The sequence below is a fragment of the Brienomyrus brachyistius genome, chromosome 9 (assembly GCF_023856365.1).
Source record: "Brienomyrus brachyistius isolate T26 chromosome 9, BBRACH_0.4, whole genome shotgun sequence".
Lineage (NCBI taxonomy): Eukaryota > Metazoa > Chordata > Actinopteri > Osteoglossiformes > Mormyridae > Brienomyrus > Brienomyrus brachyistius.
Genome location: NC_064541.1, coordinates 24,486,316 through 24,513,880, shown reverse-complemented (window position 1 = coordinate 24,513,880; position 27,565 = coordinate 24,486,316). Strand labels below are relative to the sequence as shown.

The window sequence follows — 27,565 nt, the reverse complement described above, 5'->3', positions numbered from 1 at the left end:
CCTTTAATATGTCATCTTTTTTTGAAGAAGTGCTAGCTGGCCTCTGGTTTTGATGGCCTGTTACCTTAATGGTATACAACAGGTTTGGCTGGTCCCTGTACTGTACAGAAATTAACTATGTGTGTTTCCCCTGCCTCCAAAGAGAGAATACTGCCTCCTACTGGCATGTCCAGATCACAGATTCTGCAACAGTAGAGTAAGGATTGCAATTTTTGCTTAATAGTAAAACTGCTTTAGAAGTTGCAGAAATTGTTTTCAGCATCAGTTACAGCTACCGCTACATGTCTAATAGCACTTGACATACTTGGAATATACCCAAAATGACCTTTTATTGCTTGTAATTCATTACAGGGGGCAGAAAGTTAGTATATGCTTGCCTCTCAAATAAACAATGCATGCATAATAACACAGTTCAAGATATTTTTTTAATAAACATGTCTCCTTTAAAAGATAAGCCTTTCCTGGTCACCTTTCAGCAGTCAGTACTGGCGCTAGTTAGTGATTAGTAATCCATAGTGTTTGCCAAATATGTGTTTTTCTCGAGCCCAAGGGAGGAACGTGTGGAACATGCTGGGGGAGGGAGGTGGCACAGCCCCACACGCCTGTGCTGGGTGTCACTGCTCTGCTCTTCATTCGGTACAAACCAACTGAAAAGGTAAGAGCTGTGATGCTTGAAAGACGTGCTTGGTTTTAGCATCAGAAAGTGGAAATGTTGCGTATGTATGCTACTGATATTTCTGGCATTTATATTGTTTATGTAAAATCAAACCCTCATCATCCGTAATTTTTGTATTTGTGATTATATATGCTCATTTTAATAGGAATTTTTTTTCTGTACCTTTAGGCATGCCAGTCTTGTAATAGATATGGATCTGAGACAGGCGAAGTTGGGTGTAGCTAGGTGCTGAGATCAGGTTTTCAGTAAATATCTTGCCAAGTTGGCTTTTGCTCTTGCAATAGAATAGGTTGTGTAATTGTAAAATTTGAAACCTTTGAAAATTGACATTTATTTAAGTTTACTAGTCAATTCAATAATAAAATGTCACAAATTAATAATCTTTGTCAGTTTGTTGCGCATGTTTTTTACTGCAACATTCGTAGTGGTCCCTTTTTCACTTTGCTTTGACCCCCCAGGTCTAATTTAAGTATATTTTAATATAATATCTTTATATTATATATTTTAATATTTTAATAATAATATATCGTTTAATTATGTTTTCATAAACATTAACATTAACTTCCAGTGAATTGCTGTGATTTAGGGCACCATAATTCCTTCTTCTTTGCTAAGTACGAAAAAGTATTGAGGTTAGCTGTATGTGGGTGGAGCAGAGCACCAAGTTGGTGTGGGGCTGTGTGCAGGTGGAGCTGAGCACCAAGTTGGTGTGGGGCTGTGTGCAGGTGGAGCAGAGCACCAAGTGGATATGGAGCTGTGTGCAGGTGGAGCAGAACACCAAGTGGGTATGGGGCAGAGTGTAAGTGGAGCAGAGCACCGAGTGGGTATGGGGCTGTGAGAAGGTGGAGCAGAGCACTAAGTGGGTATAGGGCTGTGAGCAGGTGGAGCAGAGCACCAAGTGGGTGTGGGGCTGTGAGCAGGTGGAGCAAAGCACCAAGTGGGTGTGGGGCTGTGAGCAGGTGGAGCAAAGCACCAAGTGGGTGTGGGGCTGTGTGCAGGTGGAGCAGAGCACCAAGTTGGTGTGGGGCTGTGTGCAGGTGGAGCAGAGCACCAAGTGGATATGGAGCTGTGTGCAGGTGGAGCAGAACACCAAGTGGGTATGGGGCTGTGAGAAGGTGGAGCAGAGCACCAAGTGGGTATAGGGCTGGGAGCAGGTGGAGCAGAGTACCAAGTGAGTATGGGGCTATGAACAGGTGGAGCAGAGCACCAAGTGAGTATGGGGCTATGAACAGGTGGAGCAAAGCACCAAGTAGGTGTGGGGCTGTGTGCAGGTGGAGCAAAGCACCAAGTCAGTATGGGGCTGTGTGCAGGTGGAGCAAAGCACCAAGTCAGTATGGGGCTATGAACAGGTGGAGCAAAGCACCAAGTGGGTGTGGGGCTGTGAGCAGGTGGAGCAAAGCACCAAGTAGGTGTGGGGCTGTGTGCAGGTGGAGCAGAGCAGCAAGTGGGTGTGGGGCTGTGAGAAGGTGGAGCAGAGCATGAAGTGGGTGTGGGGCTGTGAGAAGGTGGAGCAGAGCATGAAGTGGGTATGGGGCTGTGAACAGGTGGAGCAGTGCACCAAGTGGGGTTGGGAGGGCTGTAACCCCATCTGTCTCCATTATCTTGACATAGCTATACCTGTAAGGCTTGTAAGGATGCATTTCTGTGGTTGTTTATCCAGTGTCAGTAAACTAGTAAAAACTGCAAAAAGATCATGCTAAGTTTTAATTGCCACGATGAATCCCAAAATGAGTAATCTGATATAATTATGATGTACATGAGCCTTGGTTCAGAATTAATATTATCACTTAATTCATTTAAGTTTTATTTTCAGTTTACAGGAACAATGCCATAATTACATTGATATACTGAACTACTTTATGGATATTTACTAAAGCATTTTTGCAAATCATTAATCACTGTGCTGCTCACTGAAAACAATTTATGAAAACACAATGAAGACAATTCACATTCACTCTGTCAACCACAAATTATGAATAAGGAAGATAATGAATTGCTACATTATGGATTGGATAACTCTCAAATCTTAAAGCAGTTTTCAAAAGAATATGGACAAATTATGATGAAAAGCATGTTAATTTTGTGGTTAATTTACCACAGTAATTTTGTGGGGCTGTGAAGGATACCATTGTTTTTCTAAGTTACATATGAGGCTTTTCAATGTTTTTATGAAAACAACTTTCAAACCTTTAAAGGCAAGACTCTTACAATGTTATGGAATTATCCTTCAAATTAACTAGATCATATTTCTATGTCTGTTGGCCAATTAACCTTTGTTATTCATTTTAGTAATCTGCTGTATTGTGTAATTATACAGTTATTTATTACTTAATCTGAGTCTTCCCATCGTAACTTTATAATTGCACACCTCTCCACTTTGTGTCGTGCATTCCTCTTTATCTGAAGTTAATATATTTTAAGACAATTACATCATACAGTGTACAAAAAATAGATTCATTTGTTCATGATTGTGATAAAAACAAAGGCAAGGCGAAAAAGATGAGGGTCAGGGTTTGCAATTACCTAATGCTCCTAGGGCCCATGAAGGAAAAAGAAAGGCAGACAGAGGGAGAGGCCGAGAAACTGAGAAAAGGGGATTGTTGTGATTAAAAGACAATTATGTGTGTGCATCAACTTCCCTGTGCTGGTCAGTGTCAGGCTCGGGCTGTCCTGTTCTTCTCCCTGGGCAGCACATCGGAACAATGCTGCCTCTGTTAGGGACGGGAGAAGCGCATCTCACAGTGCGACTGCACTCACACTTATTGTTTACACCAGTGTTTGCAGTCATTAGCTTCCACCATGCCACAGCTTTGATTGCCAAAGAAAAAGGAAGAGGCATTTTCACTTCCATAATTTTCAGTTTGTCTTGGTTACTTATAGGCAGGCCTCTATGGTACCAAAGGTTTATCATGTGTGAGTGATGTATGAAGCAGAGTCTGCTGTAAGTCTGAAGTTAACTGTATTCAAATGACAAGATTCCTTTTTATCTACTGAATGAAACTACACAGTTCTTTAAAAGATGCACATTTCCATTGCATGATATCATATGTCAGTGTACCTGTGCAATACTGACCTTTTAATATCAATGTGAACTGAATCAATTAGTAATATTATATTATTGTTAAAAAGACTTAAACCAATGGCTCAATTTTCTGAAAAGTCACAGACAACACTAAGGAGAGAAAATGAATTTTCCTACATGCTGACACCTATCTATGTTCACAGTGGTCAACTAAGGATGGACTAAGGAAACTGCTATTTTTCTGAGTTGTTTTTTCTTTGGAGGACTGGGAAACAGTACAGTCCTTTGTAGTGCTGACAGTGCAAGCCATGGATTTATGAATGACCATGCCTAGGAATGGAACAATACTATTATCCTGAGGGACTGATTTTCATACAGGAGGGAGGGTGCCTGAGTATAGATGGGAGAGTCCAATGAAGGAGGGGAGTATTTACCCCGCCATCCTAATGGGGCATGGTACAGAGAGAGCCGAAGCAGGCACGTCCCAGAACACACCAACTGGACATCTATGTGGAACCACTAACTCATGCTAAGAAAACTGAAGGAGAGAGGAAAAGGCCTAGCCACTCGTCTGTTTAGTGAGTTATGCTTTGTTATATTACACATTTTAGAATGATTACAGTAGAATACATAGTATTTTATATATTTTGAAGCTTTTTTCTGCTGGTTATTGAATTTTCCGTGCCTGCTAAATTTGGATATTGTATTTTTTTTATCATTCAAGGTGCTAGGGCATTTGCTTTATAATTCATTGCATTTAGCACACCCTCAATTTTGCTTACTATTAATATAATAGCTTCTTGTGGAATTCTAGGTAAATGCATTTCATGAAACTTATTGTCTCAAAATGTGAGCTTGAATCATGTTAATTTACAGATATTTGCTTTATCTTTCATTACTAAAATATCAGTACTTTGATAGTAACTTTTGGATAATGATAGTTAAATTGGGTTTTTACATTAGATGTAGTTGATTTTTAAATCTTTGTTAATATTCCTTAATTGGACTGTTCAGTTGATGAAAATCCTATTTTTTATTGTTATATGAAGCCCAGGTTAAAGTTTAGCTTGTCTATATTTGTTTTATCAAATTAGTGCAATCTCAATTTTCATAACTCAGAAGATTCTTCCATTGTAATTTCTAATTGTCATTTGTTACATGTTAATTTCCCCGGGTCAACAGTTTTATTCTTTTTTTACTGTACGTTTAATACATAGGCCAGCATTGGAATTCAAACCAGATAGACAGATTTAGGGAATTCTGGGAGATTTGAGAAAAGTGAGAGGGAGGCTAGAGGATAGTATTTAGCCATGACATAATTACCTGATATCTTTGTTCTTTAGTGTCTCAGAGGTAGACTGTCACACTCAGTTCTGCGCTGAAGTGTTCTTGTATTATATTTAGAGTCTTTCTTAAGTAGCAATGTCATACCCTATTCAAACCATGTAAAACCTGTTTATAACAGATTTTTTTGTCTGAAAGATAATGAATGTAGAGGGCTCTTTTCACCATATGCTCATGTTTTGTGTCTGTCTTTACTTCCTCTGCATGGGGGAATGGTTTCTTTGACTGTTCTTCAAAATACAGGTGTTTTTGCTCTTAGAGTCAAGATACGTTTTTGCTTTTGCTCAATGCAGTATCTTGCGTTCCATGTGTTCTATATGTCTTACTTTCAGTGCAAAGGTCCAAAGACTGCAAAATGCTTCTCATTTTTAGCACTGGTATGCTTGCATACCTTTTTAACTTTTAACTCTGGAGGTTTTTCCAGAGTTTGGCTTCTGAGATTGCCAATTGTTGCCCCCTGCTGGGGAGAGGAAGAGATAGCTCTCTGGTGAGAGGGGCCCTGTCGCTCGCCATCTGCCCAGTGGGCCCAAGCCGGGCCACGCAGTGCAGGGCTCCAGTAACTGAGCCAGAGACACAGCTTGGCAGCAGAGATCATGCTCACACAGGCATGTACGCACACACAAACACACACCCACACACAATGTAAACAGCCTGGCCATTCTGCTACTGTTCTCCACTCACTAAACAAACAGAATCTGTTTACTTATATAGCCTTTGTGTTTCACCATTTCTTGTTCTTTCGTGTTCACCCTTTCGTGGTTACTTTGGTTTCTGAATATCTTCTCAGACCTACCCATTGACATTAACTACATTGTGCATTATAAGTCATCACTCTGCCTGTATAGTTGATTTTAAAGACTTTTTTGTACATACTTTGCTGCATTTTTCAGATGTCTTTTAAGCAGCATAGCTTTTGAGTTGCACACTATATGAAGCAATTTAGTTCACTGGGTTATTTGCCGTATTGCTTCTATCGCTCAAGGTAGCAGGAAGTAGCTAATTGTCCAAGCTACTTTGTAAAGAGAAGGTTGATATCCTTCATGAGTAAGCCATGCTATAAGTCACCATGCTTGTGGCTGTGATTTGCACAATTCCTCTGATTGTGAAGGAACCAGGAAAATAATTCTTTTGGCTTTGATGTACAGGATGTGACAAGGGGTACTTGTGTCAAAAGACCATCTGTCCTGTTGGTAATTATAGCCGGTGGTTGTATCAGATTGGGACTCTGTGGCAAGCTGTGTGAGGGCATGTTCTGAAGAATTTACCACTGTGCTGCCTTAATGACAACAACATTTTTTTGTTCTAAACATTTTAATATTCTTTTGATTTTCCTCCAAAATGGCACTACTGTTTAAAAGAATAGTATTAAAATTTTAAAACAAACAAGCCTGTAGGCCATACTTGACAATATGTCACACTGCCACTAGAGAATAATAGGATTGAAATTATATTGGTCACTTGGCAACTGCTGCAATATAAACTTAATACAGTTCTGCAATATTCATAAATTGAAATGCTTGACTTGCTATTGGTTGACTGTTAAGAAATGGTAATAGGAGCCTATGAGTAGCTTGTATTTTCATTTTCTTAGTGTTTATTGCTATCTATTTGCAGAATGATTAATATTCTCTGTTTTGCTAGGATAAAAATCATTTCTTGGTGTCGGGATGATCTTGGTTGTAATCGCTAACATCCAAAAGTTATCCTGTGCTTGTGTATATAGGCCTAACTACAGTACCTGTCATCTGTTCGGCTTGTTGTTGTGAATGAAAATGCCCAGTTTGTGATATTTCATCTGAATTGTGGCTAGTGAGACTATGTGAATGCAGCTAAAGGTGTGTTTAATTTAATCATGTAAAGAACGATGTCTTTTTGTTGTTTCTTGGTGGATGTTATGGCGTTAGTGATGCGTATGAACTTTGGCCCTAATATGTCATCTAACTTATATTTACTGGTTACAGTTATGTTCTGTTTCTGTCCTTGTTAAAGCTATATATATGTTCCCCAGTCCAATTTTATCTGTATTAAACAGATATTACTTTTCCGCTAATGAATTGTAATTCATGCCACATCAGCCTAGTTGTTCTGATTATCTGGAATGTACATTTCTATGTGGTTTAAGCCCCCTTTTGGCCCTAATCATTTTAACTATAAATATTGTATTCATACTTTTTTTTTTTTTTAAATAATCTCTGAATAGTGTTACATGTCACATATCATATTCATTATTTATTTATATAACACGTATGTATTTTTATTCCAGGATCACATATTTTCACACACATGCATGGGCACTCAGTTCTTGGCAGAAGTTGACAAGTGTCTGCTTGTGCCTAATAAAGAGCAGTTACAGTCGCACATCACCACCTTGTTCAGATCAGACAACCTGCAGTAACTGTCACCTCACCGCTAGTGCCTGAGATCCGGTTGGCAGATTCTTGAACTCTGCACCATAGTGGTGTAATCTACACCCATATATACTTGGGCGGACCTCTGCTTAGTGCAAGTCACACTCACTAAATGTGGAGACTGTGCGAGACTGACAGTGGAGGCGGGAATGGGGAGGCGGAAGGTCACATACCGGCTTTGTTACTACAAGGGTTATTGGCTGCAGCAAATTGGCATGTGGTGTGTGTGTGGGGGGGTGGGGCGGGTCTGGCATGTGCTGCATTCATCTGCACCAACAGTGCCTCATGAATGCTACATTCAGGGGAGTGTCCCGACCCAACACCTACCCTCACCTCCTCTTAAATATTTATCTATTTGCTTTAGGATAGCCCTCTTATGTATGAGATCCTAGTCTTTTTACTTGCCAGCAATGTGGATGATGAGATAATGCAATGAAAACTCATATTAAAGTACAAAGAAGTGGCTGCAATATGCAGAAGACCACAGTAAATGGCAACTCTGAGCATTACAATAACACAAGCTATAGTCCAATGGCCACCTTTTCATTTGCTGATTAATTCAGATACTTTAATTACATTCTATATAGCCAAATACAGCATATAAATGTTACAGTAGTTAATCTTTTGCCTCCCCTACATGTGTAAGCTGTGTTGATACTATTACGGATTGACTGTAGTATTAAAGAACCTTGGTAGATGGAGCATCAACTGGAAGATATGTCAAGAAGGGCAAGGTATGCATGGTGTGGGCCCAGGCAGTGTGAGAAATTTCTAGATGCATATTCAAAACTGCCCACGGCACGCAGTTGTGTAGCCTGCAACAGTCATTTTTTTCTTTCTCTCGGTCATAGCCCTCCACGGAGAGCAGCATATTCCACTCAGGGAGGACCAAAGAGAGACCCGTGAACTTCACTGCAGCTGGCATGAGGCAAGTTAAACAGGGCTCTTTACTGTTGACTGTGTTGCGGTTGTTGTATGGCTCTGCTCTGTTAGCACATAGCTCACGGTTATCTCAGCTCAACTTCAAGAAATTATGTCTGGATTACCGTACATTCATGGAATGCCTTAGTTTTGTATTAACAAAAGTGGATTTCATCAAACTAGCTTCTGTGCAGTACTTTACAAAATTGGACTAATTTATATTATATAAGTGCTATCCTTAATATGGAGTAGACAGATATAAGTGTCTTAAAATCATAATTAAAGAAATAACTATCTTTAATTGACTAATATTTGCAATAATTATTCCTCTGATTAATGTTTCAAAAGAATTGAAACGACTACTTATTTGATTACTTTTCACACTGGACTTTGAAGGGTTCTGATTTTCCAGTTGTAAGGAGAGTTGCGTGTGATTTGTTTTAATATAAGGTGTTTTATAAGACTGCCCACCATCTTTTAAGAGAGAGTATGTATGTTGCCTCCCCACTTATGACATCACATTCACACTTTAGCTTATAATGCGGTACACAGTATTACAATTCGTGCATAAGCTTTTCCCAAAGACAACGAGCTCTCAAACTAAACACTAGAAATCATTTCTTTAGTGTTTCAGGTTGGACTGTAGTTGCACTGTTGGATTGTGAAACTGATTGAAAGGATCCAGCTGATGATTTGACATCATATGTTTTGGTGTAGGTTTCCAGTATTGTATTAAGTTATAATCAGTATGACCATCTTACGCTATAATAATGGAGGAGTTCAAAAACGTGTTGCGTGATTGGTCACTATGACTTGGTGCCAGGCCAGAGCTTGTGCCGGTAGGAGAGCTGATGTCATTGACTGGTGCTGATGTCACTTGTTTCTGCAGAAAGAGAGAGGAGGGACCGGCAGACTTGTTATGAATTATCTTCTGGTACCGGAAGGAGGAATCACAAGAAAATAGTGAAGGGTTGAAAGAAAGTAGAAACTCACAAATTCTACTGTTTTGTCAACCACTTTATGATTGCTATTTGAACTTATACTAATTATTCATATATTTAATATCAGATATTTATCAAATTATAAATGAATCCAAAATACAATAAAGTTTCCAGTGCACAGAATTTTCCTGAAGTGTTGTATATTAAAGGCAGTATTTCCATCTATTGCAGAAATCAAGTGATAATCTAAAGACATGTGGTACCCAGAACTGCTACTTCCTATTTTGCTGATTATAAAAGGTAAAGTATTCTGTTTTTGAAATTCTGTTACTTATTAATAACATCAAGGGGATTCCATGTATAAACAAAGTAAATTGTATTACAGGCACCCTCAATCAACCTCTTGTCTTTTTTGCACATAATGACAACCTCTTAGGTTAACATGTGACACATCTGTTCGAATCTGTACTGGAAATACAAGAGAATAGAGTTTATATTGTTAGTAATTGTTCTGTTTTTTAACATGTACTTGTTTTTTCCCTGAAAGTAATAAAGAATGAATGGATTTGTTTCTTACATTAATAATATGTTATAATAAATATAAAAAAATAGATTATTTGGCAATGATTTGTAGAAGGCAAGGCTGACTTTCTGTTCCCATTTTCCATCATCCCTCTCTCCCAGACGCCAGTGCCCAGTGGAATGTATGGATGCCACGGGACATCTCAGCCATGACTAACTCATGCGTGGTCATCCCTTGCACCTTCATGTACCCATCAAACATTCGTCCCTCACGTGGTGTACATGGCATCTGGTACTTCGGCCAGCCTTACCCACAGTTCTTTCCCCCTGTGGTCTTCAAATCACGCACCGACATAGTGAACGAGAGCTACAAGGGCCGCACAAAGCTTTTAGGTGACCTGAATCAGAGGAACTGCACCCTGCGCATCAGCAATGTTGGCGCTGAACATTCTGGGAGGTATTACTTCCGGGCAGACCTAGGGGGTGCCAACATCTTTACCTACCCCGACTTCTCCGAGCTCAAGGTGTTGGGTATGTTGTGTGGGATTAGAGGGCTTGGTTTTTAGCTTGCATGGGTAACTGCGTGCTATCGCATCACTGCCTGGTTTAATCTTGTATGAACCAAGTAATCAGAGGGTAGGTTAAATCAATCGGTAACATGCAGCGTAAAAGAATCTCACCCACAAAACTCATTTTCTTCCTCACTGCTAACTGATAACTGGAAAGTGTTGATATTTTCTGATAATGACTTGATGACATTTTTCTTGATATTTAACGTTGATGGTGTGATTTCCCTCAAGTTTGCCTGTATCTTCAATGTACAGTTCATTAAAAATTACATTTTACTGTTAAGTTATCCAGACAGAACAGTGGTAATTGGGCACCACAAAATGGAAACACTTGCACACGGCTGAAAAATTCTTTTGAGCCCCAATTTAATACACTTCTGTTGTGCTGAAAAATATCTCTTAAATTTTACAGACTTTAAGAAATTCTATTCTGACTGGGGCTTTGGTATTATACCATGAGCAGGATGACATTTAGCATCTTGTTAATTCAGTATGGATGTTTCATTTCTCATACTCGGTCTTTGTAATAGCATCTCAATGCGACGCCTTTGTCTGCCTTTCAGACCAACCCGATATTGATGTCCCTGAAGAGATTGTTAGCAATGTGAACTTGGATCTAACATGCTATGCCCCGGACAACTGCCCCGACATGAGCCCCGAGATCAGCTGGCTTTACACAGAGTACCTGCTGGATGCTGAATTCATCTCCGACTATGTGGAGGAGGGAAACACAGCAGTGCTGTCCAGCACGCTAAGCTTCACGCCCAAGCCCATTCACAATGGCCTGCTGCTGGGCTGCCGGGTCCATTTCCCCAACACTAGCTTCATCTATGAACGACTCATCTCCCTCGATATCAAATGTAAGAGTTACTTACTCGTAATTCATTATACTGCTCACAGATGCCTGTAAGAAAATTAGAAACAGCTAGTGTGACTGCCCATTAATTCAAAAATGCATATTTATTTGAATTTTGGCATACAGGGATGGTAGCGCTTACTCTGTATGTAAGTTTTTGTGTTCAATCTGTGTCATGCTAGTTAGGTGAATTTGTGTCTGCAAATGAGCTATTGTGTGCAAGCCCTGTGTTGTGAGCCAGGTCTCTCAGGAGCTCAATAAGCATCTGGCAGAGAGAAATACATATCACATATATTTCTATTTGTGTAACAATGGTAAGTGTGTAATACAGTACTGTGCAAAAGTCTTAGGCAGTGGGAAAAATGTTTAAAGCTATTTATCTGACTAGTAAGTGTAAATTTGCTCAGAAAAAAATACGTTTAACATTGGAACATATATAAATTAAGAGCAACCCTATAGAACTAAGAATAATTTCTTGTGTTCTCCAAAAGTCACTGATATCTCGCTGGATGACTGAATAACACTCCTTCAGTTCCCAAACATTTCTTCAGGGGCACCCCACCTTTTCCATGTGTTCATTAAATTTCACCATCAATTAATTCATTCATTTAATTAAATATCTCCATGACGTATTGATTAGCATGTACACCTACAGGTAATTTGGTAACTCCAATTCACCTCAGCATGTTTTTGGACTGTGAGGGGAAACTGGAGTGCCTGGAGGAAACCCCATAACAACACAGGGAGAACATGCTAACTCCACACACATGGGGCCATGGTGGAGACACAAACCCTGGTCGCAGAGGGGTGAGGCAACAGTGCTAACCACTGTGCCACCATGTTTCCCCTGCACTGTTGCCTCACACCTTTGTTTTCCCTTATACTGATGTGCCGGGATTCATCCTGACAGACTCTCCTCGCTCTGTCTGGGTGAATGTGTCTCGGGAGGTGATGGAGGGCAGCTCGGTGTCACTTTACTGTGAGGTGGACAGCAACCCTCCTCCCCGCATCTCCTGGATGTTTGGCGATGAGGAGCTGCTCTGGGATACGGCCTCGAACGTCTCCCTTCAGCTGGACCAGGTGGGCTCCCTTCAGGATGGAGTCTACACCTGCATTGCTGACAATGGATATGGCACCATGAACAGCTCCATGTACCTCGCTGTCAAGTGTGAGTCTCCAACCCGGAAATGCAGAAGGGAAATTAGACTTTAAAGCTCCATTTACAAAAGTTACGACAAGAAAGTGTTTGTATATCTTAGATTAATATACACTCTCTTGAGTATATACTAATATCTCAAACTGTGTATGTATGTAATATGTATATATTTTTCTTCCTTTGTAGTAAATTAAGATTACAAAACTACATGCACCAGTGCCATGCCAGTACTAAGTAGCACATAAGTAGTATTAAGTAGTAGTATTTTGCAATAAATAACACTGATATTGTTGGGAGCAAAGAATGAGTCGCATGAAAATTGAAAAAAATAATAATCACATTATTTGAAATTCCTTGCACACCACTCATGGCCCTTTTTTGTTTTCCTCCATCTTTCTGCATTTTGCTTGCAGACCCCCCGCGGGAGCCCTGGGTGAATAGCTCCATCACTGTGCAGGAGGGCTCCACGCTGGTCCTGCACTGCAGCACCAAGGGAAACCCCCCACCCACACTCACCTGGCTGAAGGACGGTGTCTTGGTGGGCACCATCACAGCAGAGGAGGTGTCTGTACTGGAGCTGGTGGAGCTGACCCCCCAGGGGGACGGCATGTACCGCTGCCTGGCTGAAAACGAACACGGCCGATCCAGCAGCTCGCTTAACGTCACCGTCGAGTGTGAGTCCCGAATCACTTACCCCAGAAGTTTTATTGCTTTATTGCAGGACATGTGGCCCCATCAGCATGAGGGGCATCATGTAAGACAGAGCTTCCCAATTCTGGTCCTGGAGGACCACAATCCAACACACACCCCTGCTCAAACACATCTTAATCTGTTCTTTATCAGGTTTAGTAGGTCTGTCTAAGCAGGGAAATCTGCAAACTAGCCCTGCAGGACCGCAATTGGGCAATCCTGATGCATGATAATTTTAGCACTACACTGACAGGACATACAGTACTGTGAAAACTCCTTTCCATTTTCTCTTCAACCAAACCTGGATTTGGCAGCATTGACTGTTTTGTCTGATAGCCCCCTTTCTTAAAGTATAGACTTCCCTACAAACCTCATAACATGACTAGTTTTAAACTTTAATATTGTTGTTCCTCAACCATTCTGACATATGCTTGATAGAATGTTTCAGATTGTTGTCTTGCTACCAAGCCAAGATGCATATCCTTCTTTGATAACCAGGTCCAGATGCAGCAAAGCAAAACACCACCATTACCACCATCCCTGACTTTTGGTATGAGGCTGTTATTGTAGAATGCAGCACATGGATTTTGGCTGTCACAGCACAGTCAATGTCTGCCAAAAAAGTTTCACTCATCTGTCCATGGAGAGTTTTGACAGTCATAAATTCAGAAGAATACTCATGTCCTTCTTGGTTGAGAGGCGGTTTTGCATATGCTATTTTGCTGTGCAATTTGTTTAGCCTAATCTGGGTGGAGATACTATTTTAAAAATTCTGGTTGAAGTTTGGTAATTCTTTGTGATTGGATGATTTTGTGCAAAATCTTTTCAAGGGATGTTTCAAGGGAGATTGATTACAGTTGCAGACTGTACAGTATTGGACAGAATGGTTTCTGATTTAGTGGATTCTTAGGGAAATGAGTTAGAAGCCACTTTAATGCTCTTAGGCAACAGCCTTTATCCAGGATTTTAACATTGTGAGATACCACTTGAACTTGGGCTATAATTACCTAGATAAGGGAATTACTTGGAGGGGGTAGGTTTACACAAGACCTGATTGTTGACCAAGGTGTTGAAATATCTGACCCTAATGATCCATTTATTTAGACTAGATTAGCTATTGGGGGAGTTTGCTTGTTTATTTACACTGGATGCCAAACATAGAATCATCAAACTCTGGTGCCATTTTTCTTGTCAATCTCCCACAATTTTTTATTTAAAACTTTGGGCTCTTTCAGTGCTTTATAAAATGTCAATAAACTTATTTAAATATAAATGATATTAACTTAAATTAAATTAACTACATGCTACAGTAAAAAATAATAATAAATCTAAACCACAACTGTGGAAATGTTATTTACATAATTATCAAGATTAATTTACAGCTTGAAAGATTATGGAATTAATATTGAGATGTAATTTAATTTCAATATCTATGTTACCATAAGTGCGACAGAAAGACTCCTCCTTGATCACCAGTGCAAGTTAATTGACCACTGTACTAGGAGTTGCCTACATATTCTGAACTTTAAATAATGATAACAGTACATTCAACTTATGGATAAAATTATGTACTATATTATTATTTTTCTGACTTACTTACACATTTGACTTAAATACAGGGACTGTCTGTACGCATGTTTATTTTAATTTGCATAATTAGTTTTTAGAAAAAGAGTAATCTCATGAGACATTTCACCATTTTAAACTAAGATACAGTACCTTCATGTATTACTGATAATTATCTCTTATTATTATTCATAATGAGCCTGCCTTAAGGCCCTTCAATGCAAATCATACATTTTCCAGTCCATGTACCAAAAAGACTCTGACAACATAAAGCAGATTCAATGCATAAATTATTGGTTGATTAATTTAACAAAACAATGCGTAACTGCTGCACATCTGACCTGCTGCCTTTCTGCTTGCACCAGTCGCCCCAGTGTTCCTGGAGGAATCCAAATGCACAGTGGTGCGTGAGGGCGTCCAGTGCGTGTGCGTGGCCTCAGGAAACCCCGAGCCTATCATTGAGTTCCACCTCCCCGATTTCAACATCACCGTAAACGACACGGAGGGCCGCTTCAATTACTACACCCACACGGATGGATATACGGCCACGGGCATGATAAAGCTACGGGAGAAGAGCAATAATGGAGGCAACGGAGAAAGGCCAGTCAACGTGCACTGCCGCGTCAGCAATGCATATGGCTCCGAGATGGTGCGCCTGGAGCTCCAGCAGGAGAGTGAGCATTTCCACCACAGTCACGCATACTTATGGCCTGTTTGCATGAAAGACCGACATATTCACAAATCTCGAAAGGTTTACTGAAATTACATGAGGAAACCCATCTATGTCGTAACTGTGATGCTTCTGTTTGCTTTGGCAAGGATCTCTTATTTTTGATATTTGTCAGTAACATCAAAATAGATTCTTTAAAGTCAATAACAGGAAAGAAAACATTGTGCTTCTAATTTTTATGTGCATGGTTTGTGACTTTCATTGTCTATTATTTTAGTGGGTATGGGATATACAAGGATTCAAAATCCTATGTGGATGAAATGTGCACTGCTTTTTTTTTTTTTAAACATTTTGAACCTTGCTTCTCTTATTACTAGTTATGTTAAGAAATAGTTAAGAAATATTTCAGTCTATCTAAAAATGAAGTTATAAACGAGGAGTCATTACCACATTTAGGAGATGAAATTCTTCCAAACCGCTGTTGGATCATTGTGGGAGTGACCAGTTGAGGACAGACACTGTTCTTCCCTGCAGAGAAATATATGATGGCTGTGGTGGTTGGCACCATCGGCGGAGTGGCCGTCATCGCGTTCATCATTGCTGCAGTGAGATATGTGGGACGCAACAATAAAAAGTGAGTTTCTTGGGTTAGAAAAAGATCAGCGCTACTAATTAACAATATAGAGGGAGATAGGAGCAGGGAACATACTCTCATTGTGTACTCAGAATACCATACTTATAGGAAAATAAAAAGTAAATAGCAATTAAAATCTACGGAATGCATGCAAAGACAACCTAGGTCCCTGTCAGCTACTTTTATTAAGTGTAACCTTTTATTTCTTTTTTAACCTGCTTTGGTTATCGACATTGCTGACAGTTTGTTAGCTAGTTTGTTTTTCAACCAAGGTAAGAGCTAGCTAGTAAACTAAGGAATGATTACTTTAACTGTTCAAAAAAATTGTTGGAAAATGTTTTAACCGGTGTTGCATTTCTATAACTGACTCACATCAATGCTGTCATTCAACCCTGCGTAGGATATCACCGGCACAGCTAATAAACTGGACAGCTTTCTAAATCTTTTATTAAGTATCATAGTATCACTTCCATTTGCTTAACTTTTCCAGTGATGCCCTATTAAAGAACAAAAAACACTTAAGAAAAGAGTATAACCCCGATAGCGTCCTTGAATTGAAACTATAAATCAAGAAGCACTGCTCCACTTTCTTCTGGACTATTCCAACTAATGATCAAATGGGTAGTTGTTGTTATTATTATTATTATTATTGTTATTTCCATATCTCCATCTTTCACACCCACTTATCCGGTACAGGGTCGTGGTGAACTGGAAGAATCTTCCTCCACACACAGGGCACGAGGCAGGGACTTCCTTCGACAGGATAGCAGGACGCACAATCACAAACTGAGGAAGATTTAAGGCCTACGCCACCAAATCACATAACTGCAAGGTTTTGAACTAGGAAAACAAGCCAGAGTACCCAAAAAACCCGTTCATGGTGAAAAACATGTAAACTGTGCACATACAGAGCCGGGGAGGAATTTCAAACCCCATGACCCTGGTGAGCTGCAGTGATACCTACTGAGTCAATATCTCACCTGTTGTCATCAAAACACTCCCATATTTACATACAATTAAGATTCACTATATACATATATTACGATAAACTATGTACACTATATAGTTTAGTGTGTGTGTGTATATATATATATATATATATATATATACACACACACACAAAATAAAATGAAAATAATAGCTTTTTCATTTAACAATATAGCTAAGATTGGACATGATGTCCAATGGATGTCTAAATTAGTGGTATTCAGCTAGTCACAGCTAGCAAGCCTGATCATGTGACTCCGTCCCCCAGGGAGAATGGCAACCCTGGGCAGGACCTGGTATCTAAACTGGAGAATCCTTCATTGTTCTACAGCGCAGTCAAGAAGGACAAACAAAATCTGAGGAAGAAAGTGGTGAGAAATTCTAATGCTAAAAATGATAAGCTATGGTTATATTCATAATGCTATGATTATAAATGGCATCTTATAAGGAAGTAGTCTACTGTGACTTCTGTTTTTGACATGAAAGAGGTCATTTCTTGAAAGTAGGGGCCGTCTCATACTCCTCTGCCTTTCTTTATTGATATAACATAACAGTTGTTTACATGTCCTACCCGTTCCTCTTACCTTTACTGATGATTCTTTGCTCTAACCTGCTTCTGTAGTGCGCATTCCAACCTGTTATTTTACAGAGGTCATGCTTCATCGCTCCTATGCATCTGTGTCTCTGTTTCTCTTCCCTAACCACCATACAGCTAAAGACTGAGCTTTTGGGCTCAAAGTTTAACTCGATCCTTGAGGAAACCTCTACGGTAAGGTTCAGACATCAGAGTATATACGTGCACTTGTTTGACTAAGTCAGCAAAAACCTGGTCTTGTGAAAACTAAGAGACAAGCAATTGCCATTGTAATGATTTAGATTTACACAATGTAACAGAATTTCCCAGTGCATTCAGGACACTTGTAAAAGTTGCCTTGTCCATTTCTCTACTCCAGGGAGACGATGGAGATTACCAGCCGGTGGCTTCCATGGCTGAGTTGGAGAAGCAAGAGCTGAATTATGCTGCCCTGGAATTCATTGGGGGACGGTCTCGAAATGGGGCATCTGTGCAGGGGGACGACGGCAGTGACTACACTGAGATCAAGGCCAAATGAATCGCACTGCTTCCCTGATGCCCCAGCTACGCGAGATGCACAACAGGTGCTCGTCATCTGCATTTCTCAGCACACTTCCCTCTGTCGCTCTTGCCCTCCTTCAATAGCCCCATTCTCTTTTTTTTTGTTACACTAACTTAGCAGTTTCTCCAAACCCAGCCAGCCCTTGCTGGCTGCAGTGTAGTGAATAGCTCTGCCACAGTCCTCTGAGATGGCTGTTTCATGCTGTATTGGAGAATGACACTTTGAATGAAGTTAAAGCTTCAGTTCTTGCCATTCTCAGCTCCCAACTCCCTTTCTCTCTGCAACATATGCTCTTCCTGCAGTCTGCTTTTTGCTACTTTCGGTTCTAGAGTTCGTGACAAACTGATTCTCTTTCACGGTTTAGTTTCCCCAAGCTTTTATTTGCTGTGGCTATCTCTGTCTTTCTTGCTTTCTCAGTCTTCTTATCTTAATATCTGCTTCAACTTGCCTTGTCCTTTCCAAGCTGAAATGTCAGGGAATAGGAATTGTAAACATGCTTTGGCATCTCCACCTTCATCTCAAGTTCAGAAGAGACAACCTCCTCATCTCCTAGACCAATGTGATTCTCAAACATCACATATCTATGAGGCCTGTTTTTCATTGCATTCTATCCATCAATTAACTTCATTGGATTTCAGGCGTGTATGTAATCTACTTTGAAATGGTGAATGGAAATGAAAATTTGTTTTTATTTAAAAAATTATTGATTGTAAGTTTAGGCAGTGGACTGGGGAAATGCAGAAAAAGCTTTTGGAGTTTTGAGGTGGTAGGAGAATCCTTTGCAGTTTGATGTGTTTGATAAGTGGTCCAGTGTGTCTACGATGGTTGTGTTTGCCTCAGTCACCCCATGCATACAGTGTTCCAATTCATGAGACATTTCAGTTTTTGAATTCATGTGATTTGTGTCCTTCAGTGTTTACCCCATAATATTATTGTCTGGCAGTTTTTTATTTATTTTTATTTTTTGATAGCAAAGTTTAAATTATTTACATTCATGGCAAAGGCAACCAGTTTGTTCTGGGTCAGTCTGTCAGCCTTATGTAGTGTCTACCAAACAAAAAAGTATACTTCACTGAGAGTTTGCGTGTGAATCAAACCAATCGTGTAAAGTATATTGTTATATCCTTTCCTGAATATGCTTCTAAAAATGTATTCTGAAATTGTTCTTAAGCATGTAATTAATAACACTGTTATAAAGATTGTCTTGTTATAATGATGTAAAAGATTATAAATAATCCCAGAGTGACACACAGTATGCTAAGCGACTAAATCCACAATTGTTACTCAATACATCTGAATAAATAATTTTCAAAAAGAGATATTTTACCCATGTGTGATTAAACTTGTATTTGACAGCTCACAATAAACATGAGTAACTAACCCATGTTTAAGCATTCCTTATGCAAAAATGAAACGCAGAAATATGTAAATACATGTATATACTTTGCATAGTGTTACCATCATTTAAGGTTTTAAAGTTCTCTTATATATACAGTGTATATATATATATATATATATATATATATATATATATATATATATATATACACACACACACACATTCTCTATTCTCTTCCATTCATTAAGCTTCACCTAAACTTCATTTTTTAATCTCTTTCTGTCATAAAGATTGTTATGTGACTGTCGTTCTATCAACATTACCTTGTAATTGACAATAGTATCAGAATTATATATTACATATAGTTTATATTTATTTGCTTTTGATACTTTATTTTATAAAATTGTTCTGGGAGAGCATCTTCATTATATTTAAGGTGAAAGGAATAAATTGCATAAAATGTTGCGTATAAATATTTCTTCTCCCGCTTTCATTTAGCATCAGGATTTCACTAAAATAGTTTTACTGTGGCTTTGTTTTCAGAAAAGGCTTAACTAATGCAACTACTGTGAACAGAGGGCAGGATATAGCAAACACAGGATGCCAGTCCATTCATAGGGGATAAACAAAGAGGAACTTACAAACATGAAGCCTTATGCCTTTGTACTGTGGGAGGAGACATTTCCCTTTCATGCTAGGAGCCACCAACATGCTCCGATTGGTCCTGCACTGAACAATGGCTGCATTAACAGGAAGGGCTCATGCAGGAAAAGTCACCACTAGCCTTACTTCCCACTTTGACAAGCATAGCTTTTTGTGCTGCTTTTTAAAAGAAAAAATTCTAAACTGCTCCAAAATCAAATCCAAAAACTGAAATGTCAACAATTTGTAAGTATTCACCCACTCAATCAGCACCTCATGCAGCTTTTACAGCCAGTAGTGTTTTAGGATAAGTTTCCATTAGTTTTGAACAATGTGGAGAAATTCCATTCCTATTTGCAAAAATTAGTACCAAGTTATACCAAGTTACTTACCAAGTTACAAGCAGATAGTGATTTTTAGGTCTCGCCAAAGATGTTCAGTGAGGTTAATACAAAAATATTGACTGGAGCACTTGGACATCGGTTTTCTTGATTGCAGTGTGCTTTTAGGTCATTGTCCTGTTGAAAGATAAGCCCCTTTCCTGGTTTAAGCTTTCTGGAACAGGGTAGTGGGGTTTTCCCCCAGGATCTGTCTGTGCTGGTCACCATTCATCTTCCCGTCAGTCCAGATCAGATTAATAATCCCTGGTTCTGAAAAACATCCCCACAAGCTAATGCTGCCACCACCACATTTTACCACAGGAGGGATAGTGTTCTCTGGCTAATGTGCAGATGTGACTTCCTGCCATATCTTTGCAGTATCTTCCAAGTAAGATTTTGGAAATTCTTTATGGTTAATTACATTTGTTTTTCAGCCAGAGCTTTCTCTTTAACATTTTTCCATGAATGTGTAATGCATTGCATGGTAAAAGAAGATACTGATGTTTTATTATAAATGCATACATTGTAGTGGGACAGGTGGGGGACAAGAGGTGGTCAGGCGATGAGAGACAGGCTATCAGAGGACAAGGCATAATTCAGAGTTTAGTGGTGAAAACGAAATCAGAAGTAAACTAGGCAGGCAAGAAAAAATTGCAAGGGAAACATTTAAACTGCCAGTAAGGAAAAAATCTCAAGTGTGGCAGATGTGCCCAAAACACTAAATGTTTGAGACTCATCAGGAAAACCTGACTGGAAGGAGCATGGTCCAAAATAAGATCTAGCAGTGATTATTAGAACGTGGGCAGGAACAGGCTTCCCTGGTTAGGTGACAGTGATACAATGAGCATGACAACATCACCTGTTGACAACATCATTATGACAACATCATTTGGACACGGCCAAAAGCAACGAAAGCCGAAGGGGAAATCCAGACGGGTAGTCTGGTCAGATGCGGGGGGGTTCAAAGCCGGACAGATCAGTCCTACAGAGAGAGACAGGACAAGGAGATGAAGGGATGGAACGGAGGAGGCAGCCAGGATGGGACGGCAGGGAAAATAGGCAGGGTAGGCAAGGGCAGGCAAGAACAGGCAGGAAGGCAGAGACGACCAGGGAAACAGGGCGGGCGAGATGGCAGGCCATGGAGAGGTAGGCAGGGCAGGCGAGGAAGACACGAGACAAAGAATTGCTTAGTAGCATTAGCATGGCTACAGTACTTCACAATTGCAGTTTGGCTGTTCTTACTTTAAGTTTTATGGTGTAAATGAGATGATTGCTAGCCGCTGTGCTGCCCCACCCCTGTAGGAGTGACAGTGGGCTGTATGAAGCAAAAGGCCAAGGAGGGGAAGAGGGAATACAAAAGAAGAAATTAACCAAAGCTAGAGTAGAATTATTTCAGCATTTATTAATGATCATACTCACTTTGTGATTAGGGACTATTCAATAAGATTAAGTCATAAGAGTTTCTACTATCAATTTCTCTCACCTGTTCTTACTGCTGACTTGTTACCATTTTACCTCATGATTATGACTCCTGGCACTTTGCTCCTTATCCAGTCCTTTTTATCTTTGTGAAATTCTCAACATATGGCTGGCATATTTATAATTTTTCCATATACTTCATATTTTTATGTTTTTTTTTTCTTTTGCATTGTCACTTGAGTGGTACAGTATACCAAATTTCACTGTACAATGACACTATTCTATTCTGTTGTTGTGACGTCGCGTGCTGGACGAACAGGCAGGGAGCGAGGAATCAAGGATCGGGGAAACGGAGAATTCGGACTGAGGGTTTATTGACAAAAACAGATACCAACAGCGAGACACTTCAATGACAGGACTGAGGAAACAGACTTGAATACAAACTAAATACACAAGACTGAAGGCAGGAAACGCGAAATAGCTGGTTCCACACAGGGTTAATGAAGAAGAGCTGTGCCAATGAAAGTCAAAGAAGCTATTATGAGGCTGGAAAACAAGAAAAAAAAATGAGACCAGTGATGTGTTCAAGACCATTTGTTTCGCGATGAAGACAAGATCAAGATTCATCCAAGACTTAGTTAAGACCAAGACGAGATCAAAACTTTTAATCAAGACCAAAACAAGACCAAGACTTCAAAATTCACAATCAGAGTTTACATTTTTTTTGGTAGAGTGCACCCATATTGAAGCTATATTTTCATTTATGTAATTCCAAAATATCCTATTATTGAAAACCTTTAATGTTCAAATACTCTAAGGAATAATGCAACTGTATCAAAAAACCCACATTATAACAAAATCATGTACACAAAATCCCCCCCCCCAGCTCCCTGATGGCAATAGTAAATTACACCTCTAATAATCAACAATAAACACTACCAACAATGTCCAAAACAGTCATAACGGGGCAGTTGATTTGATTTGATTCAAACCCTTTATTGCTGTTGCAATATACCATGTCACTAGTCACAAGTACCAGCGAAAAGCAGGGATGAGTGGATGAGTGAAAGAAATACCTTGTGAACAGCTGTCTTAAAGGAATGTACCAGTTCCTGATGTGGTGTGAGGTGACTGGGAGCATGGCTGTAGCCAGGGGCTGAGGGGGTTGGGGGGGTGAGTCTTGTCAATCATACATTTCTGGGGGATAGGCAGTGCTAAATGAGACTTAAATGAGACTCATACACTCAAAACGCTATAGCAGGTCACAGTTTTTGGAATGTCTCTTACAGATAATGGGCATTGTTTTGACTTACCAAATGATATGCTGCCTGTGCACCCTCCCTCACGATGCTGCATATTCACATGCACACAACACAAATCCAGAGTGCTTTCAGTAAAGTGCTTTCATCGTCAATTCTTCGATGATGAAATTTACACAAAGTTTGATAAATGTGGTCCCACTGTTAACTCTTCATGGCCATTTTGTGGCTGGTTTACAGCATATGGGATTTCCTGGCATTAAAATCCTTCGTGCGCCGCCCAAACAACTTCTTACAGACAGTACAATAGACTTCTTGGTCATTTCCAGTCACTGGTCACAACTATTAATGCCCCCATGGTTAAAGCTTGGCGCCCCTCTTTTGCTGCAGCTATTCAAAGGAAAGTGACATGGCTGCACACCGTTTCATAAAAAGTAACCCCACTGATTGCCTAGACCTTTACAGTCATTGGCCTACCTAGGTACTAGTCAAATCAAGTCAAGTGGACTTTATGGTCATGCCATCCATACGAGACATTGCTTCTCCAGGACCATAGTGCAACAAAAGACACACAGGGGGCCTGCATGTACACAATTACAGGGGTAAAGTGCAGATAGGTACATGAGTGCAAACACAAACCACAAATAGTGCACATAACACAACAGGAGGGCAGACACACAGTGTATAAATGAATATGGTGCATGGAATGATGTATGTGGACTATCTGTATATAACAATATTGAATATAAAAGGAAAGTGTTTGGCTCTGATAGTCTATTTTTAACAAGAGACCACCCACTGAAGCAGAGTGCAGCAGCAGTGGAAGAATTTTATGGCATTGCACAGTGACAGCCGGCTAGCTAAGAACCATCTGTCAAAACGAATGCCACGAGGATAACGCTTCTAGCTAACCATTGTAAAATCAGGTGAGTTGATAACAGTTGAAATGTCAGTGTTATCTAATGTAATTTTTAAACCTTAAATCTTAAGGGGTTGGAATTAGTATTGCATAAGATACTGGTACTAAAAAATTACAACGGTACTGCATTTTTGAAAGCTGTATGTCACCACAATCATTTAGTACTGGTACTAATTACAATATTAGTGACATTGTTAATGCATTATTCCCAACCATATCTAAGTGTTTAAATATAGTGCATGATCCTACATGGTTACAAGACAGCAGTGCACCGCTCATGCGAGACTACTGAAGTTGACTGTAGTTAGTTAAAAATGCCTTTGGAGTTGATAAGTGCAACTGTTCCTGAAGAATAAAACAGTAATGCGTTGTGCAATACACTGTACAGGCTATATGAGTTCTCGTCCTTAGATTTCTTATGTGCACAAGTCCATTCTGCACTCTTTGGTGAGACTGGGGAATTTAATACATATTTTAGCATTACTAAATATGCTACTGTAATCTTCTAAAGATAGAAAAGACCTGGCTATGGCCCTGCTGAGAAACCTGCAGTGTGTGGTAAAGACACAATGCACAATGTCCCACTAGTATGAAACTAGGCTATTACATTGTAAATAGTCTATAGGGTCTGCAGACTACCCCAGTGCTTTTGATGCAGCTAATTGTATGTTTATAAAGGAATAAAACAGATTTGCCATAAGATTTCTTGCCTGAGAATGAGAGTTTGAAAGCATGAGTGTCACGCCAGGCGCATGAAAGCTGGCAACCCTGCACCCCTATTCACTGCTTATTCAAAACTCTAGACATCAGGCAAATTCTGCAGGTCCTTCCTGCAAAACAAGGCTGTAAAATAGTCTGCTTCTGTTTATGATTCAGTAGTTATTCTAGAAGCACAAAAGGAAGGAGTGTGTAATTTTGTGCTTTTCATCAATAATCTGAAGACTAACCAGTTATGAGATGGTGATTTATTAATGCTCAGACTAACCGTTATTCATCAAGTTAAAAAGTGGTTAAGTGCTTCTCAGGCCCAGATTACAGATGGGACTCATTTTCCTACTATGCTGTTCTCTTTATCCTAAGCAGTGGTGGTTTTTGATATGGGCGACATGGGCCGTTGCCCAGGGCGGCATCGTGGGTATCGGCAAAAAAAATATATATATATTATTTTTTTTTGTGCGCCCATGCTGCCCCAACATCATGCCAGCGCATTTTTGGGTTTTCTATTGCCCATTTGTGGGGAGTAAGGGGCGCCCTCCATTTGCGAGGTGCGCCTGCTACTTGCTGCTTGCCGCACGGGGAGGAGAGGAGAGGAGAGGAGAGGAGAGGAGAGGAGAGGAGAGGAGAGGGAAGGGGCAGCGGGGAATTCTCTGGCTGGCAGGGCATCTAATAACCAGCTCACAAAATAAAACAAAATAAGAACAAACAAACAAACAAACACAAAAGCACCAGACATTATGATATATACTTATAATTTGCACCGATGTGTTTTCTAAATTCTATCACACCCATATATGCGGGAAGTGAGCACGAGGGCCATCAGTGCAGCTGCTTGCTGCTGCTGCTGTGCTGAAGTCTCACACACAACCTGTCGAAAGGGGAGGGGGCAGGGGTGCTTCCAAATAAGGCACAATTCATTCATAATATTGTCAATCCAAGCCCATTATGTCACAACTAATTTTTCTTGGATTGTGCGAAATCACAGAAAAAAAACCCTATACAAACCGAATCTGTGCACTAAGGTGTAGGCCTATTAGTTTACGTTGTGGTGATTCCCGGGTTGGGGGATGGGTGTTGATACTGGAGTGCAAAATTAACACCGATATAAGATGGACAAGAAAAGGTCAAAGCCACCAGGTGCTCAGTTTAGAAAAAAGAGAAAAGAATAAGATAATGGCAGGTATTATGCATGACATGTATCCTGAAACAAGATAACATTAATTAGTAACGATTGGGAAAACTTCTGTTTACGTTTGTTAGCCATTTGGCTATGATAGTAAACAGTAGACAGACAGTAGACACTGATGATTATTGAATCTTTTGGACCGTGTTCGGCATAATATTAATTAGCCATTAATTGGAAGAGGTATATTGTTGATTTGTCTCCTATTCTCAACGTATGACGAATTATAATGGCTGTTTGTTAGCCGTTTGCATACTATGCTACGCTAAAACCAGGTGAAAGTATTCAGTTGTAGTCTAGCTGACTTAGAAAAAAAAAATCCCTTACACTATTTGGCTACATTATTTAGGAAAGTTATCTTACTGTAATTGCGGAGTAATGCGTCACTTCCAAACACTGATATTGTGATAGCCTATTCAATAAAAGGCTTGTTATACATATAATTCTGAATATTTGATAAATTGGGCAAATTTATATGTTTGTTTTAATTATGGAAATCATGCGTGCATGTATCAGATTTTTATATTGGGTTTCTATTCAGGGGCACTCCTGAAATATTTTGGAGCACCTTCTGCCACTGTCACTACCCAAGATGAGGAGCCGTCCCCCTCCTCAGCCACATATGTGTCTCCACAAATGTCTGATCCTGAGGATGAAGAGCCAATAGCAGCCACTTCAGGTGTGATTATGTGTAACCTGAGTGTGTGTGTGTGTTGTATAATATTTTGCAAAGACCACTATGAATGCTGTGTATTCCAAATAACTTGTGTATACTAATGCAAATGTATGCTCATAGAAATGCCTGGAGCTGAACCCCCTGCCTACGGACCCTGCAAACTGGCCTTCCGATATCACTGACAGCATTCGAATACAGCTGATTTGCAAAGGACCAAGTAAGGTAGCACCTGACTTTCTTTGTCCTAGAAATGAGGGTGATGGAAGAAGTTGCCACCACCAGTATTTTAAGAAAACACTAGTTAGCGGTGAAAGGATGACTAAAAGCTGGCTAGTATATTCTGAGAAAAACAACAGCCTTTTTTGCTTCCGCTGCAAGCTGTTTTCAATAGTCCTGAACACCATAGCTCCATGAAAGCATGGAAAGAACTGGTAGTGAGGATTAAAAAAGGTGAAACAATTAACAAACAAGAGATGGCACTTCTGCAGGCTGAGAAAATAAGATGGAGAGCGGCGCTGACTTGTGCTCTGCTATCATTCAGTCTCTCGCAATCAGAAATTTTGTACTAAGGGGACACACAGGAACATTGTTTTCTCCATCAAATAGCAATTTTCTAAAAGAAGTTGAACTCCGTAGTCGTAGTCTATTAGTTTATTCGTCGTAGTTTATTAACATAAACTGGAGCCTGTCTATACATTAACAACAAAGACACGGTTCCATTACAGAGATGGTGAACTCAGGAGGAGTGAAGGAAAACAGCAGCAGTGCTTGTAATCGCTACTGAACCTTCACTGGTAAAGAGCTGGCGAGAGTCCTTAACCAAATCAGCTGTTCAACAAGCTGAAAGGTGAAGAAAAGCGATGTTTGCAGCTGCTCCCATACCTGCCATTATATTGTCTTCCATAGCAGCAAAGCTACAGTAAAGCTATACAA

General features: G+C 39.9%; 1 protein-coding gene across 8 annotated transcripts; it reads left to right on the top strand.

Annotated features, from left to right (window-relative positions):
- Positions 1–514: 514 nt before the first annotated feature.
- On the top strand, positions 515–19,479 carry LOC125748543 (myelin-associated glycoprotein-like). Of its 8 annotated transcripts, XM_049024818.1 has the most exons (14): positions 604–655; positions 3,902–4,276; positions 8,302–8,378; positions 9,261–9,348; positions 9,544–9,612; positions 9,997–10,365; positions 10,967–11,263; positions 12,170–12,427; positions 12,829–13,089; positions 15,037–15,345; positions 15,876–15,975; positions 17,231–17,333; positions 17,675–17,731; positions 17,916–19,479. In XM_049024818.1, exons 5-14 carry the CDS (start codon positions 9,567–9,569, stop codon positions 18,072–18,074), a joined length of 1,959 nt encoding a protein of 652 aa, XP_048880775.1. In that variant the 5' UTR covers positions 604–655; positions 3,902–4,276; positions 8,302–8,378; positions 9,261–9,348; positions 9,544–9,566; the 3' UTR covers positions 18,075–19,479. The 8 variants fall into 8 exon arrangements, with proteins under 8 accessions (XP_048880776.1, XP_048880782.1, XP_048880780.1 ...); XM_049024817.1 differs by lacking the exon at positions 9,261–9,348 and having other exon boundaries at positions 605–655; XM_049024821.1 differs by lacking the exons at positions 3,902–4,276; positions 9,261–9,348 and adding an exon at positions 1,363–1,475 and having other exon boundaries at positions 642–655.
- Positions 19,480–27,565: the final 8,086 nt, after the last annotated feature.

Coding starts and splice junctions, on each gene's coding strand:
- LOC125748543 (XM_049024819.1), top strand. CDS start 9,567: ATGTGGTACCCAGAACTGCTACTTCCTATTTTGCTGATTATAAAAG. Junction 15,976..17,230: donor GTGGGACGCAACAATAAAAA/GTGAGTTTCTTG, acceptor TCCGTCCCCCAG/GGAGAATGGCAACCCTGGGC. Junction 17,334..17,674: donor AAAATCTGAGGAAGAAAGTG/GTGAGAAATTCT, acceptor ACCACCATACAG/CTAAAGACTGAGCTTTTGGG.